The sequence below is a fragment of the Danio aesculapii genome, chromosome 23 (genome assembly GCF_903798145.1).
Source record: "Danio aesculapii chromosome 23, fDanAes4.1, whole genome shotgun sequence".
In the NCBI taxonomy this organism is placed as follows: Eukaryota; Metazoa; Chordata; class Actinopteri; order Cypriniformes; family Danionidae; genus Danio; species Danio aesculapii.
The window spans coordinates 17,984,279-18,002,109 of NC_079457.1; the positions used below are offsets into that span (position 1 = coordinate 17,984,279).

The 17,831-nt window shown below is 35.9% G+C and overlaps 1 protein-coding gene across 10 annotated transcripts in view; it reads left to right on the forward strand.

The window, feature by feature from the left end:
• The window catches only part of camta1a (calmodulin binding transcription activator 1a), a 656,204-nt gene that overhangs the window by 472,212 nt on the left and 166,161 nt on the right, over positions 1-17,831 (forward strand). For all 10 annotated transcript variants that reach the window (XM_056449716.1, XM_056449720.1, XM_056449714.1 and 7 more), the window contains one exon: positions 17,701-17,772. In XM_056449716.1, coding sequence (XP_056305691.1) covers positions 17,701-17,772 — 72 coding nt within the window. The remainder of the gene's footprint in view (positions 1-17,700; positions 17,773-17,831) is intronic.

Genomic DNA, 17,831 nt, shown 5'->3' on the forward strand with positions numbered 1-17,831 from the left:
GGGCGGTCAGCAGGTGAACAAAGGCTAAATATATGGCAGGAGCAATTAGGTGCGGAATAAAATCTTGCGAGAGCAGGCGGGGGCTGGACTAATTTTTTAGTCCCGCGCAGATCTCTAGTTGGAGGGGCAGGGTTAAGTATGTTAGCCACGCCTAATACCCAAGACATACATAATCTGACAATTTAACTAAAATAAAAAAACAGCAAGTATATTCTCAGATTTTAATTAAAGATTACAAGGGCAAAGTTTTTTTCTCTTAATGACATGCACAGACGCATTGTTCTCCACAAAACTATGTGAGCTAGTTTTGACTTAATTTGTACTATAAAGCAGGGACTGATTGTACATCGCCTTACAGAATAACTCGCACTGTATCATCTAGCAGATTCCTCAGATTTTTGTTTGTTTACTATTGCAGATTTGCACTTTACAATATCCATGCTGAATGATATATTGTGCAGCCCTGCTCTTTAGACCAGGTCTCTGATAGTGATTACATAAAAATCGAGAAGAAAAAAAAACTACCAGTGCACACATATTTCAATCTGTCGTCAGTGTCCTTGACAAGTCAATAGAGCCAGAATGTTCAGTATTCCACAGCTGCTCGTCATGTGTGAGAGTATGCTGAGGTTTTAGTGTGTAGCGGAGCAGAGGAGCACAGGGCCTTTGCCACCCGCCATCCCATTACCTCAGCCTGCTTCGGCAGGGCTTTAACCTTGGCAGGCAGGCTGGAGGAGAGAGGGTAATTCTAACCTTAAAAACCTGCTGATTAAAGCTAGTTTTGTGGAATTCGATTCCACTTAATGCCTTTGGCCCTGAGCCCAGAGGCCTGGCATTAACATCAACAGACACTGTGTCTTCTGCCCGAGAGACGTGCTCAGGCAAATACACACACACACACACACATTTGTTGTACTGTCACAGGCATGGTTGTGAGTAGTACACACACTATTCCTCCTCCTTATCTCCCTCTCTCTCTCTCTTTCTCTCTCAAGTGAGTGTGTGTGTGCAATGATATTGGACGGCCTTAGTTGTACAATATTTCCTCTGTGTTATTGTTGTGTTTGTGATATTGATGTATGGCTGTGTTTACTTGTCCAGCTCGAGTAATTAATTCCCCCTTTCAGCATCTGTGAATAAACTGTTTTTTGTCTGTTTACAATGCACAAGGTATTTTTAGAAACAAAATTACCAAGAGGCTTTCTTTTTGTGCAAGCCATTTTGTTTGGTGGCAATCATGGTACGCTTACCTTCATTCACTTCCACACAATTGAAGTTTGAGTATAGCAACTGCAGAGGTGAAATGATACTGTTAACATGATACTGGCAGACTCGATAGGCTCTCTTCCATCTGTGACACATAAAAATGAATGCTGATACTATGGTCAAGATAATGCTGAACGTGCTATTCTGTATTGTAACATTAATGTGTCATCCTACTAAAAAGGATTATTTGAAACTATAGTCTTACACAGCCAGATGGTCCACTGCAGTGTTTCCCAACCATGCTCCTGAAGGCACACCAACAGTACAAATTTTGGTCACACTTTATTTTGTTGGTCCATTTGTTGAATTTAATTTACATTGCATCTACATGCCAACTAATTCTCATTAGATTTTAAGTAGACTGTTAGGTTGGGGTTAGGGTTTGGGTTACTGTAAGCTGACATGTTCTTGAAATGTTTCTTATAGTCAGTTAAATGTCTGTTGAAGGAGCAGTATCAACAGATATTGAGCCGACAGTCTACTAATACTCATCAAAATAAAGTGTTACCCATATTTTGAACCTCTTTCTAATCAAACACACCTGGATCAACTCATCAGAACATTAGAAGAGACTCCAAAATGAATCTAAAATGAATGGCTTAGATAAGGGAAACATCCAAAATATGTACTGTTGGTAAATATTTGCCAACTATTCCAGCATGCAGCGGACAGGAACAGGGTTGGGAAAACCTGCTCTACTGTATATAGTGTCAAATATACTTTATAATGCTTTATACTTCATATACAAACAGAACAAAAAGTAGCTCATTATGTGTATATGTGTATGATGCAATATTAAGAACAGTTTTTACTGTAAATACAAAATAAAAACATGAAAAACTTGATATACATAAATAAAAAATAAAAAGATGTGTCACTCAAATTTAAAATCCAAAACAGACTACCTATTGTATCTAAAATGTATCCAAATTCTACATAGCCCCTTTAAAAATAAGAAATAAGAATATGCCAGATTTAGTAAACAGGGCAAATTAGCCTGAAAGTGCAATCTAATAAAAGCTGAGATGGGAGAGGAAAGTTTTGTAGATGATGTACTGACAATGTGTGAATTAAAGAACACAGATGCCGCATCACATTTTCATAATGTCTAACTCAGCTCATAAACCAGCACAAATTAGGTAGCAAATAATAAGCAAAGCTGATGATGATAAGGTGCATGTAATCTTCTATAAACAGGCTCAAAATGTGTCTCAGGCACAAAAAATACATTATTTTTCAGGCAACATTAAGTAATGTCACAAATTTCTTTGACGAACAGTGTCTGGCTACAGATTTGCACATGCAATCAATAGAGCTAGTGACGTCACTGTGAGGGGTTGGGTTAGGTGCAGAGTTATGAGTATCCATTAAAAAAAACAGTCTCAGCTTGCATGTGCACCTGGTCTGCAGCCAGACCCTTTAAACTGACTACAACTGTCAAGGTCATTGGGTGGGGAAAGGATGAAGACTTAATTGCAACGACAAAAACATGGGTTTATTAATTATGAAAGAAAGCAAAAATCATCAAAAACTACCCCAAGGGGGAAAACATTAACAAAAGACAAAAACAAACTTGGACTCGGCCGGCAGGGAAGAGCAGGGCTGGACAAGACTGGACACAACTAGACAAAATAAGATTCGATACTGGAAAGAAGCACGACGAACTGGCACAGGACAGCAGACATGGAGTCTATAAAGGAGAAATAATTAAGAAACAAACAGGTGAACAAAATATACTAATAATGGGTTAACGAGGGCGGTGGGACTAGACAATAGACAGGAGAGCACATGCCACAAATAAACAACACACGCCATGTGCTCACATAAAATGGGACTAGAACCTGCAGCCAATGAGAGAACTCATTAACCTGCATATTCACATAAAACACTAGACTATAGCACGTGGCCACAACGTAAACACCAGGCCATGTGCTTTATCAACACCAGCAAAACGCAAGACACATGTATACGATAAATAAAAGCAATGTGCATGTTTCATCCCAGCGCCAACCGAAACCAAGTAAACTGAGATGCTGAGAATGAAACAGCATGCTGCAGACAGAACAAACACAAACACCAGGATGAGAGCGTGCATCCCGAGCACGCCTGGCCAAGACGGCGCACATACAGAGATGAAGACAGACAGGAAGTATGAGTGCTCAAACCGAGAAAACTCGCGCGAAGCACCACATACTAGACAAGACAGGACTAATGTCTGTACTCTGCCCCAAAAACAAGAATTAACAAGACCGAAGTGGCAGAATCCCGAAAACAACCTTAAAACCTTAGTGAATTAGGTTGTGTTATTCATTTAAATACTTTACTCTTTTAAAAACTCTTAAAAATGCATTTTCGTTAAGGTCAGATGCAAAAATCACCGTGTCCATGACTTTTCAGCACTAATGTTCAACTGCATAGCTTTAGTAAATCCTAAAACAATACTTTTAAATTCCGAAGAGGGTTTCCGCTTGGTATTTTTGACTGTAAATAGACATTTCAGACATTTGACTTACTGACATTTGTACTTAATATGAATTTAATAGGATTCGTAACTAAAATGATTCGGTAAAACTCTTTGGAATGGCAATATTAAAATAATATTGCCATTCCAAAGAGTTTTACCCAATCACTTCAGTTACGCATTGAACTGTGTGTCGTGTTTTTAAAAAATAGTGTCCGTTAGCATAACAGGCAAATGTCCTTGCAGGAAATAATTACTACCTTTTTCAGTTTTCTATACATTTCTTCCTTACAGTGCAGAACCACACTTTGAGGTGCAGATATTTTGGAGGTTATCAGCAGTGTGCAAAGGAAGTAAGTTTGATTGGCTGTGTGGCAGCTGCAATGACAGCCAGTTACTGTTTTAACTAGCCACATGGGTTCAGCAAGTCTGGGAACCCGTTCTCCATTGAAAGAGGCTGAATTTCTTGCAGGACAGGAGACAGGAAACATATTTGTGTCTTTGCCTCAGGCTCAGTCCACAGCCCTCGGGCAGGTCTACTTAAAGGTGTCTGATTTATAATACAGGAACTTGATCTTCTTAATGAAATGGTGACTCTGCAATAGATATGATAGCAGGAGATTTCATAAGCAGAACATACTTGCGTTTCATGTATGCGCATAGTTATCCAGATCTCTTCAGTATTCCTGAAAGAAGAGTAAGGCATGACAAATGTACATGTTCAAGTGATTGGTAATAGATTTGTCTTGATTATCTACAAGGTCTCGGCTCACTATATCACTCTACGAGGCAATTCATCAAGTTGTCGCCAATGCGCGCTCAAATTGTATGATTGAGTATTCCCAACTGCATTCACTGTCTGATAAATTATTCCTTGTGTAACGAATGCTAAGACAAAACTCTATCAAGGTTAGCATTGAGGTTTGATATAGCTGCTACAGTGTATGAGACTAGACCAAAATATTGAGTGGTGTCCCATAGAGGCTTATGGGCCTCAATGAAAGTGGCTCATTATATAATTTGAGTCAAATGAAAATGATGTATAGAATGGGAGTCTGTTTAATAAGGCAAAGCACTACATCCTTTTCTTCTTTCAGATGCTGGTCAATTCTGAGAGACTTGTGTGAATAAGATATCAAAAAATATGCATTTAGGATTGTATAACTCAATCTACTTCTGTCTGTAGATTTCAATTACATTTCTTCAAAAGCCAAAATGAGTTTTTTCTCAGTTAGAAGTTTCTACTTCACTAGTACTTACAGGATATGCACTAAACTTTCCAGATTTATTGCTATATATTTTAGATCAGAGATGCCCAAACTAGGGCCTGTGGGCTAAAGCTGGCCCATGGCAACCTTTGATTTGTCCCGTCATCCCATCTGAGAAGAGAGCGAGAATGATGGAGATGGTTTAAAGATTTTAAATCAATTTAATGTAATATTTTATTTGTTCGTTTTATTGTTAAGCTTCAAAAAAACGCTAACTGAAATTAAAAGTTTCAGGTTAAATGCTGTAATTTTGTTTAAAATGTGCATGCTGTCACCCGACGGATAGAGGACAATGCAGAGACTTCAAAAAAAATAATAAAAAATCAAGGCAAAGGCAGATTCTGCTTGACTAGTGCATTCAGCATTGAACTCCACTGTGTTATAAATGTGATTGTTTATGTTTTAATTGAAATAAGTTATAATTTAAAAAGTTATACTACATTAGTTAATATGATTTAAAGTAATGTTTTCTAATTATTTTTAAATATTATGAAAATATTATGAAATTCCCCATGACAACTTTAATGTACAATAGTTTGGCATATTTATCTTCGGCCCACAGCTTTTAATGATATTTGGTTTTTGGCCCTTCATACGAAAAAGTTTGGGCACCCCTGTTTTAGACAGTCTATTTTATAGAAACTGATGGGAAAAGGGAATTACAAAGAAATTTTTAACATATTTCTGTCTTTTTTTTTCTTTTCCTTAAACAATTGTATTTGTATTGCTTAAAGGTGATATATTAACTGAACTTCTTCTCGAGTGTGATATGTTTTGCATACTAATGAAGCATTTTTGCAAAAGTAGATGAAGCTTGTCTAAAATTAACTTGAGCTTTGCAGCGAAACTTTCTGTGAGCACAGAATTTGCAGTTGAGAAGTCTTGTGCTTTTAATGTTGTGCTGAGAATTAGTAGAAAAAGAGGACGAATGTATGGGTGCGGCCAATGGAGAACTGGAGAATGATTGACAAGTGATGAATTCCACTAAACTCCACCTGTTAATATCTGCTGCCTATATAAGTTTTAAGTCAGGAAATGAAAACTGTGCACAGCTTCTGAATGTAACTTTTGCAATGCATTGGGAATAACAGAATTCTGTGAATCAAATTATTCATTTGTATACAATAAATTACTAAGATTTTTGACATTGAAGAAAATCTCTCCTAGCCTTTTTTATTGAACATGCATGGAATTGATTAAATATTTTAACAAAACTATTTTTAATATATCATTTGGCTGCATTTACACTTCTTGTCCCTAAAATTGTAGTTTTTTTATCGTTTTTTTGATAGTCTTAAAATAAATATCCACATCCTTTATACAATAATCATTTAACTCTAATATTTCAATTTTTTGTTCTGAAATGTATGCAAGTCAGTGCAGGAAGAATAATAACATATCCTTTAGACAATATCATAACATTTCAGACAACATAACTATTCACAAAGCAAAACATTAAATTATTAAATGCAAATCACCTTTTACCCTACTGTTTTACCTTAACATGTCCAATGAGCACACCTTTCTTTATCCGCATCCACTCTAACTGAGATTCATTGTGAGCATCAGCATCACAACTGTCCATATTGTCACATCATAAAACGGCAAATTGGCAACATACATTAGATGCCATGGTCTGATTAAGAGTGTCTTCACACTTCATTATGGCCTAATGAGACAGTCTCACATTTTCGGCAGGTTGGGCACCTTGCCTTCATCGCCTGCCTGCCCGCCTGCCTTGATTGATGGCTTTGCGCAACGCATTCTATGAAGATGTGCACAAGTGGCATGTACCAATCACAGCTCAACTATCTGTTCAGCCATACATCATATTTTCACTTCCTCTTTTGTCTTACATAAAAATCTTTTCATGTTCATGAAGGTTTTATGTTGATACAGGGAAGTTTGAGGAGGAGTCAATTGCTATACTTAGGAAAGTTTGCTAGATCTGTGGTATTAAATGAAATTTCCGTCCCAAATTTTCACGTTGAAATAAATTAGTCCTCAAAATAGACAGACTTAGATGTCTTAGATTTTTACTGACAGCCCAAGTTTAGCCTTCTTTTAGCCCAGCTGTCTACGTTTAGACGTCTATTAAACACAATTTTTTGGGGGGTGGGGAATCTTGTCCATCATAAAAGGAATATTGTGAAATTTATTTTGACTGCCCAAATTTAGCCTTGTTTTAGCCAAGATGACTACAGTATTTTTATACGTCTATTAGACATCTATTAGACAGCTTTTAAAAACAAAAACTGCTTGCTGGATTTTGTTCATCATAACATTTTTTGGATCGGGCTAATTTTTTTCTGCTTTCTGCTTTTTTTATGGTGTTTTAACAATTCACAGCATTCTACAAGCAAAAACCAAAATCTAGAATGGTGTCTGACAAATGAATTCAGTTCATCATGCAGAACTTAGCAGTTTATGACAAACAAAGTGCACCATATAAAAACAGATTTCAGCGGATGGTTGAGAATCACTGCTGTAGCATATAGTAGGCTTGGTACAATGCCTGGTGCACACATTTGGTCCATAACTGTCAACCCCTACCGTTTTTTTCCCAGGATTTTCCCATATTTTACAATTGTATCCCGCTATCATGCCATAAAGATGTTTTCCCGTATTTCTCCCATATTTTTAATCTTTCTCTGAAGGGTGGCAATAAACATCAAAGAGCCGATCTTCCCTATAAGCAAACCCACACCACTGAACCCCCAGGGGACGTCCCATGCTCTTCAGTGTGAATCTGTTTTGTGCTTTCATTTTATTTAGGCATAAAAACACTTTAAAATGAATATAAAAACATCGTAATTCCCTTCCTTTCCATTACAGGCGCTGTTGCCCCATCTATGCAATCCTCAAAACAGTCAGTTCATGTAGCGGTGCATGACTGTCAGACGCGCTGCATAGTGATAGTTAAAAGCTGTTTCCCCAAACGGATTCTGTATACACGATTTGAAACAGAGTGAAAGTGGACCCTCTGGGTTTTGTGTAAATGTTTGGATAGACATATACACATAATAACAACAACAACAACAACAACATCTAAATCTAATGTCGATCTTTGTGGGGTTTGTTTTAAACACAACAAATTTTGTCTTAAATGAGGATAAAAAGTTAGGAAAGCAATCAAATGCTTTTATTATAGATCTGAGCATTTTTAAAGTGACACCTCTGTTTTTTAATACAATCGAACGAAAGATCTAAATGAGACTATCAATCTTTACTCTTTAATCAGAATGCTTCAATTATACAGTGAAGAAATGGTTAATGAGATTGATAACTTGATTCAATTTCTTTATTATAGCTAACAATTTGAATTAGCTATTAGAATTAGCTATTTGAATTAGAACTGTTTGGCAATTTAATGTACACTATTTATTCTATCCTTTGTAAATTATTATAATTATAAAATATTACTGACTGTTTCCACTGTTTATTTGCAATGAAACAGCTCTGATATCCCTTATTTTCCAATCCCCATGTTGACAGGTATGATTTGGTCTGTGTGTGTATGCTTTGACAGTTCATCCACCGGACTCAATTTAAATCATTGGACACAATTTTTTTTTTTTTTTTTGAAGAGAGATGATAACACAAGTTCCATAGTGCGAAGATTCTATTTTAGCAATTTTTTTATTTATTTATTTTATTATTAATACACATAAAACTCAGCATGTAAGGTTTCTGCGCATGTCGGTGCGGTTTAAAAAAAAAAACACTACACAGAGGTAATCTCTCAAACAAATAATTAATAACAGCATGATTTACAGTGTTTGGACACCTTAAGATGGATTGACTATTTTTCTTCTCAATGCCCTATCTTGCCACTAAATCTCATTTGTGGCCCAAGTTACTCTGTTTTAAATGTAGACTGAGAACAGTTTTAGTGAATAATTTGTAGTCTTGCCATTGTTTCAAATGATGAGTAAGTCAGATTGAGAAATGGAGAGAAGTCCTGCGTGATTGTGGGAATATAATTATGCCTTAATTGCTTGCCATTTGATGTGCTGTCATTTGTCACAGCCCACAGACAGAAAATAATGGCTTCTGTCATTGTCGGTTTGTCACATTGCCATGCAGCCTTGAGAGAGAATAAGCAAAGAGCTGAATGATATTTGTCCTGAATTACTGATAAGCGTTTGAGGTTTAAGGTTTTCTCATTTGCTTTTGTTGTATGTATTATAGCATCAAATGATTTGGTGGGATGCAAGATGGTCAGCCTATCTGTTCTGCAGACTTTACAATTTACATATATGCCCTGTTCAGTAACTTAATGAGAGAAGCCCAATAAACAGAGGCTGCCTGGGGCTAATTTATTCACCCTCCAGTCCGCACAGTGAGAAGAATAGTAATAAAAATGTATAGCAGACATTTTCAACACAAATGTAATACAGATTTGTATCCTATAGAATGTCATTAGTTTGTTTATTGCTAATATAACTTTAGCTTATCAGCATGCTAACAGCAAAATCTAGTCAAGTGAAATCTCACGAAAATTGTAGGATTTTTAGGCAATTTCTGATTTATGCATAAAATGGAGTGCTATTAGACATTCAGACAAAACATTCAGACAGAAACAACATTTCAGAGACCCTTCACCATCCAGTCCCCATAATAGTAAAAATAGTTATAAAAATGTATAGTGGGAATATTTAACAAAAATGTAATGTTGCACCCTATATTACATAAGATCTTAAGTATTTATTGCTAATATAACTTTAGCTTAGAAGCAAGCTAGCAGCAAAATCTTGTCAAGTCAAGTCTAAAATAAGCCATTTGATGTTAACTGACTGGAAGCAAATGTATAGCAGACATATTTAACAAAAAGTATAACAGAATTGTATCCTACATCATATAGGATCACATTTTTGTGTTTATAGCTAATATTACTTTACATTAGCAGCATGCTAACAGACAAATCTATTCAAGTCAAGACTTATAAGCCACATTTGAAGTTAACTGACTGAAAATCAAATGTATAACAGCCATATTGAACAACAAATGTAATGCAGCGTTGGATTCTAAATCATATAGGATCATATTTTTGTGTTTATAGCTAATATTACTTTAGCTAAGCATCATGCTAACAGCAAAATCTATTCAAGTCAAGTCTCAAGTCACATTTGAAGTTATTCACTGGAAAGCAAATGTATAGCAGAAATATTTAACAAAAAAATGCATGAGATGTCCTATATTTATATTTTTGTGTTTATTTAATATTAGCTTAGCAGCATGCTAACACCCAAATTAAGTCAAGTCTCAAAATAAGCCACATTTAAAGTTAACTGATTGGAAAGCAAATGTATAGCAGAACCATTTAACAAAAATGCAATACAGACTTGTATCCTGTATCATTTAGGATCATATTTTTGTGATTTTAGCTAATATTACTTACTTTAGCTCAGCAAGATGCTAACAGCAAAATCTAGTCAAGTTTCAAAATTAGCCACATTTGATGTTACTGACTGGAAAGCAACTAGCGAACATATTTAATAAAAATGTAATACAGACTTGACATATATTCAAATTTTGTGTTTATTAGCTAGAATTAGCTAATATGTAGTTTTACAGCATGTTAACAGCAAAATCTAGGCCAGTCAAGTCTACATTGCTACATTGCTAAATAAGCTACATTGGAAGTTAACTGACTGGAAAGCAAATGTATAGCAGAAATATTTAACAAAAATGTAATACAGACTTGTCATATATTCATATTTTTGTGTTTGTAGCTAATAGTACTTTAGCTTAGCAGCATGCTAATACCCAAATCTATTCAAGTCAAGTCTCAAAATAAGTCACATTTGATGTTTACTGACTGGAAAGCAGCTGCCTATAGCTCACTAGGTCCTTTTTTGTACCAGAGCTCCACTGTAGTGTATGTGTGTAAGCCCTGACAGTGTGCAAACAGCATGTGTGTAGCCGATGGACGGTTTACATTGATTCCCGTATCAGCTCTGACAGGTGCTACAGTCTGACACGGCCCAGGCGTCTTGTTTATGCCTGCTGAACACTTTGTGTATTTCTTAAATTGAGTAAACAGAAGCTGCCTGGGGCTAATTTATTCACTCTCCAGTCCGCACAGTGGGATGAACAGTAAGGAACCGCACACACACACCTGTCAATACAGCAGAACAGGCGCTCAGAGCGCTTGCCCTACTACATATAGCCGACATCCACATACAGACATTATCTGTCAGACGGAGATGGAGAAACGTGTTCTTGTACTTTGGGATTCGGAGCGGCATGGAAGCCCCATGTAGAAAAGCAGTGGCATTTGATGGACTTTTAAAATGAAGATACTTCTCCCATCGCCCACTCAGAGAAAACGCCCCGGTAGAAAGCTGAGATCTCCTCTGTCGCCATCTCACTTTCTGTCTCTCCACAGAGGAGGGATGACAGTACAGGATTAGCAGAGGAGTGAGCTGGATCCTGTGAGAGACCCTGAGAGCTCTGAGCGGAGTGTTTGTTTGCTCATGAGTATCTGAGTGCATTGACATGGCCAAGGAATCTGTGTTAGGACAAAGACACACTCGCTTGTTTGTTTTATGTTGCTGCTGGTGCTAGAAAAAAAGACAAAAAAAAAGAAAAAAGAGTGAAAGACTTTGTGTTCTGAATGGAATGCTGTCATGCTGCCAAATGAGTACTACCTTATACAGTGTATTTGTACCTCCAGTATACTGCATTTCATATTTAATATGGCCACAGCCATATCACCCTGCAGCCCAAGACTAGTTACTCACTGAAGCTAAGCAGGACTGAGCCTGGTCAGTACCTGAATGGGAGACCACATGGGAAAACTAGGTTGCTGTTGGAAGTTTCTTTAGTGATGACAGCAGGGGGCACTCAGCTTGCGGCCTGTGTGAGTCCTAATGCCCCAGTAAACTGAAGGGGACACTGTACTGTCAGTGGGTGCCATCTTTCGGATGAGACGTTAAACCGAGATCCTGACTCTCTGCAGCCATAAAAATGTCATGGGACTTCTCGTAAAGAGTGGTTGTGTAACTGGCCAAATTCCCTTCATTAACCCTTACCGATCATTCCCAATCATCCTTATCCATAAAATTAGCTCTATCACCACTATAGCTGGTGTGTGGTGAGCGCACTGGCAGCATTGTCCTGTGGCTGCTGACGCATCATCCAAGTGGATGCTGCACACTGTTGGTAGTGTGGAGAGACACCCCTCGTGATTGAGAAGTGCTTTGGCTGTATGGCCATAGACAATAAATGCACTATATAAATACAAATTACATATCATTACATTAATTTCTGCAAGTGCCGTACAGTTAAAAAATGACAGCACAAAAAAAAATGGTTGCTAGCATGTAAGCACTATCAATTTTTTTTCAAAAGTGTTTTATACTCACAAATATTTGTTAAAAATACTGTAAAAACTGTAATACTGAGAATTAATGTCTTAAATTTTCATTTGTGATTCAAAGCTGATTATTCTGCATCATTTATTGTTATAACTGTAAAATTGGTCATTAATAAAATGTTGGAAGAGCAAAAGTATCAGAGTTGAACTAACTAAACAAATTAATTAATTAATTAATTTATTAATAAATAAATAAATAAATTATTGTTCATTTAAAAATTTATTATTAAATTTATTAATAATGTTAATTTTTGAAAATAATAAAATGTAAAATAACACATTAACTGCCTGCACTGTATAAAAAAATTCTATAAAATTATTCTTTATTAAAGTTACATATGGTAAACTTGCTTGTGCCTGAATACTTTGAACTCTGTCAGACCTTAAAAACATGTGCAAATGATAAACTGTCACTCCATTATGGTTAAACTGCAATAACTACACAATTCTCATATGTTCTGAAGTTTACAGTAGCTCCTGGTCAACTATAATTATAACTCAACATTGCATACCCTGCGATGTGACTATTGTGGATGTGCAAGTTATATTTTGAATAAAATGAGTTATGATTTACAGTTTTTACACTTATTTACGTTATATGCTTTTAGTCAAGGATGAGGTTATATGATGATTAATGTTGATATCTTATATACTGCAGAATGTGTATGTGGAAATGTTATTTTGTTCAGCTAAAGAAACTAATTAATAGTGGCCATTTTTGACCATGTTTGATCATTTGTACTAGTATTAATTACTTAAAAATCATGCAATATATCTGGAAATCAGATTCATTCAATTGTTTTCCTTCAGCTTAGTCCCTTTATTTATCAGGGGTCGTCACAGCGGTGGTACTGGGAGACACCTATACACACTCATTCACACACATATACTACAGCCAATTTAGTTCACCTAATTCACCTATAGCGCATGTCTTTGGACTGTAAGAGAAACCGGAGCACCCGGAGGAAACCCATGTGAACACAGGAGAGCAAACTCCACACAGAAATGCTACTGACCCAGCCAGGCCTCGAACAAGTGACCTTGCTGTGAGGTGACAGTGCTAACCAGTGAGCCACCTTGTCACCAGCAAACAGATTCAATAATTAAAAAATACAAATGTGGCTATTCAATATATGTAAAGAGCTTTAGATTGTAGGATGCACTAACATTTTATCAAAATATTCTGTCTTGTACTGATTATTTTGGTAAATGAAAACTTAACAAAGGGATTCTGTGCACATAGAGCATTGACAAACTGTGGAAAAATATACACAGGGTAATAGATACTGCATTCATATTTGGGGTCAATATGAGCTTATTGTGTGGTATATTAATGCAGATGCTACAACCTTTAGTATAAACTTTATATCCTCAAAATAGAAAGACTAGTGTGCAGGTATGACATGCCAAACCTAACTTCTATGTTTTTTGATTTAATGTTTACTCAAGAATCACTGCATTGTATAAAAATATATGGTTTCATAGACACAACCCTGCAAACCATAAGAGAACGAGTTTTTCCTGCTGAGACTTGTTTTTTTTACTCAATCTTTGATCCTTCTCCTATCTACGTACACTCCTGTCTGTGCCATGTTAGGTATTGCCAGGCCTCTGATCTTCTCTAGAGCTCTCACAAAGGTATTGGAGAATGATATAGAAAGACCTGCCTTGAATTGAACTATAATTTTCATTTGCACACTTTGTGATTTTAAGTTTGGTTTAGACTCAGACAACCAGCAATGGACACAGTCCTAATCGTATTCCACATTAGCTTGTCATTGTAGTATAACGGTGCCCTTAACCTTCCTATAGAACTTTAAAAAATCCATTATTTCATAGTGCGTGGTTTGTGTGTGTGTTTGTATCTGCGGGCATGTGTGTACACGTGTGCATACATACATTCAGATATGTGTGTGTGTGTGTGAATGCACCAAGACTGCTTTGTTTTCCAATTCTCCACAGGTAAATAAATATTCCCTGTGTGCATTGTAGAGGAGCCGTAACCATAGAAATGGATATTTGATTTATTCCAGAAAGAACCAAGCTCTTTGGGTTGAGTGCTTGCAAACAATATGTTTAGGCAGAAATCCGGCACCCAGCAACTGCACAGCATCATAGATGTCTTCTGAAAATCACATGAGCTATTTGAGCCCTGGCAGACCTCTGAGTGTCCTGTCCATTCTCTGGCCACACAGGCAAGAGTTGACCCCTCAACCTGTACACGTCACTGATGCCAGCAGTGTTCGTGTGGAACTAGTGTGATTTTTGTAACAGTGATATGTGAAAAGCTGCACATTTGTAATTTCATTTTGCATGATATTGGCATCAAATTCAAAATGTATACTCAAGAGATAGATGCGTGGCTTTTGACCTATTACTTTTCTGTATTTCTCCAAGACTAATTTCATATGTTTGTTTATGAAATGATAAAATGTTTAGTGCAGTGCAATGTTTTTACATTACAGCATCTATATATTTTTTTCATTTTGAGCAAACTCTAGATGATGATGGATAATAAAGCCAAACTGTCTTCTTTCTAAAGATACCTGCACTGTGAATGTAGACCAAATTATTCAGCAACTGTTACTGTTTTAGTTTGGGATGGTCATTTTTGAGAAAATGTCTCTGATGGTGATGGAAAGAAGGACACCGATATAGCCTCTGAAAACTTTTTACAGAAATCTCATTTTGCATGCTACCGTAATCAAATTTAAAATGTAAACCCATCAAACACTTGGCTTTCAATGCATATTTTTTTCTAGGACATTAAATTAGTGTTTTTCTGTGTTTGTTTATGGAAAAACAAATATTGAACACAATACATTTTTTTCTCATGACTCCATAATGTATAACTTTTTGTATTATTGAGCATGAATCTTCCCCTTTAGCCACAGTAAAGCCCAAAGTGTCACTGTAACTGTTTAAAATTAGGTAGGTGTAAATCCCCAAAAGTGAGTGCTGGCTATTGGATTATACACTGTTTTATATACTAAATGAGTAATCACTACCATTAAAAGGGTTGGCTTTTTAAAGGTCTCATGAAATTAAAATAAAGTTTTTTAGATGTTAATATTAGTGTTGATAGGTTTTAAGATATCTATAAGTTAGTGTGCTCCAAAACAATGACAAAATTTATGTTAAGAATATATAAAACTAATATAAACATGTAAAGCTTGTAGTTTGTCACTTCTGCCTATATGGAGCAAAAGAAAATTCACGTCACCTTAAACTACAGTTTCTCATAAAATCATAACCAATCAAATGCTCTCTAGAATCTAAGAAACCCCACCCCCTTCATGAAGCTTCTCATTGGATTTTCATTTGATGCACCTGAGCTCAATTGCTCTCACTGGCATAGCGGTGATAAAAACAAAATGCTATAGGTTGTTTTGTTTTTTTTTAAACGGGAGGAGCTACACTATGTCACACCCTCTCTTTGTTTTTCGGTTAAAATTACCTCAAACTTTAAATAAAAATGCATATTTCAAAGCAGTTTATGGGACCTTTATTTTTTTTTTAATTTAACAGAAAGACGTCTGTTATGTTCTCCAAGGCTACATTTTGTTTGATCATAAAAACTGCAAACATATACAGTTGAAGCCAGAATTATTAGCCCCCCTTTGAATTTTTTTTTCTTTTTTAAATATTTGCCAAAATATATTTAACAGAGCAAAGAAATTTTCACCTTATGTCTGATAATATTTTTTCTACTGGAGAAAGTCTTATTAGTTTTATTTTGGGCTAGAATAAAAGCAGTTTTAATTTTTTTACAATCCATTTTAAGGACAAAATTATTAGTCCTTTAAGCTATATATTTTTTGATAGTCTACAGAACAAACCATCGTCATACTATAACTTACCTAATTACTCTAACCTGCCTAGTTAACCTAATTAACCTAGTTAAGCCTTTAAATGTACCTTTAAGCTGTATAGAAGTGTCTTGAAAAATATCTCGTCAAATATTATTTACTGTCATCATGGCAAAGATAAAAGAATTCAGTTATTAGAAATGAGTTATTAAAAATATTATGTTTAGAAAGAGTTGAAAACTTCTCACCATTAAACAGAAATTGAGGAAAAAATAAACAGGGGGACTAATAATTCAGGGGACTAATAATTCTGAATTCAACTGTACATTCGAAGTCAGAATTAATAGCCCCCCTGAATTATTAGCAACTCTTGTGTAAACTAACACAAAAAACTATTCTGCTCAGAATCGCATAAAGTACACACTGTTAGCAATAAGCAAAACAAGAGCTTATCTGATAATCCAATTCTCATAAAGATCATTCGACTTCCTAATAATCTTCCTGTACAAACTTATCTAAACAATAAAGCACTTAAACGAGAAACAAACTAAACAACAACAACAAAATAATACGAACACAAATAAACAGGCTGGTCGACACAAGCGAGGAGTGGCGAGTCAGGTGCTCTTGAACAGCGTAAGCGAACAGCTTTTAAATGTGGTGGACTAGCTCCTGATTGGTGCGCCTAGTGGCATCATAATGAGGATGGACAGCCTTCTCGACCAATGGTTGCACACCTAGGGCAGGACAGAGTACACAACGGAATAAAGAAGAGAAAGCGAAACAAACAACAAACAAACACAACAACAAACACAAAACATACGTGGAACGTAACGTGAACCAACACAATTTTTATGTTTTTTTGGGGACAACTTAATTGTTTTATGTTCAATTCACTTGATTTTATAAAAATGAAGTATACTGGAATTGTGTGGAAGCCAGCATTTTTTACAGTGTATTTAGTTTTAGTATAGAGTAATTGTTTAAACATAATTCAATATATGACTCATGAATTTTTCTATGCCAAAAATAGTTACATTTTGTCTATTGCTATTTATGGACTCACTAAAAAGTTATCAAATCTAAAATGAATATGCTTTAATTTTTGTTGGGTTTAAAGTACATGTAAAGACCCATTTACACCAAAGTTAATAGCTCTAATATAAATACAAAACATAAAGAATTGCAGAATCTACATCTTCAATGATAACACAGAAGAACAATATCATTAGAGTGTTTTCCCCCATCTTAACACTGACAGCCAATCAAAATCCATCTTGCTTTAACAACCTCAAGCAATTAAAGCAACAGACAAGAGAACTGCAGCACACACTTATAATGAACGTTACTGTACATTGATATGGACTGTAATAGTGTCACCATTATCTCCATAATTATTCTATTCTGAAACTTATTCGCACTTTGCTTCTGCGAACTGTAAACCAACCCACATTGAAATTGCTTCATTGTGTTCTCTACTGACCATGTGTTTCTGTATGTTGTCTCTTTCCACAGTGTCTATACGGCTGTTACGTTCACTCCTCCATCATCCCCACCTTCCACCGCAGGTGCTACTGGCTCTTACAGGTAAGACTGCTTGGCAATTGGACACCTGTTGGGAACTCAGTCGTACAATTTTTTTAGCC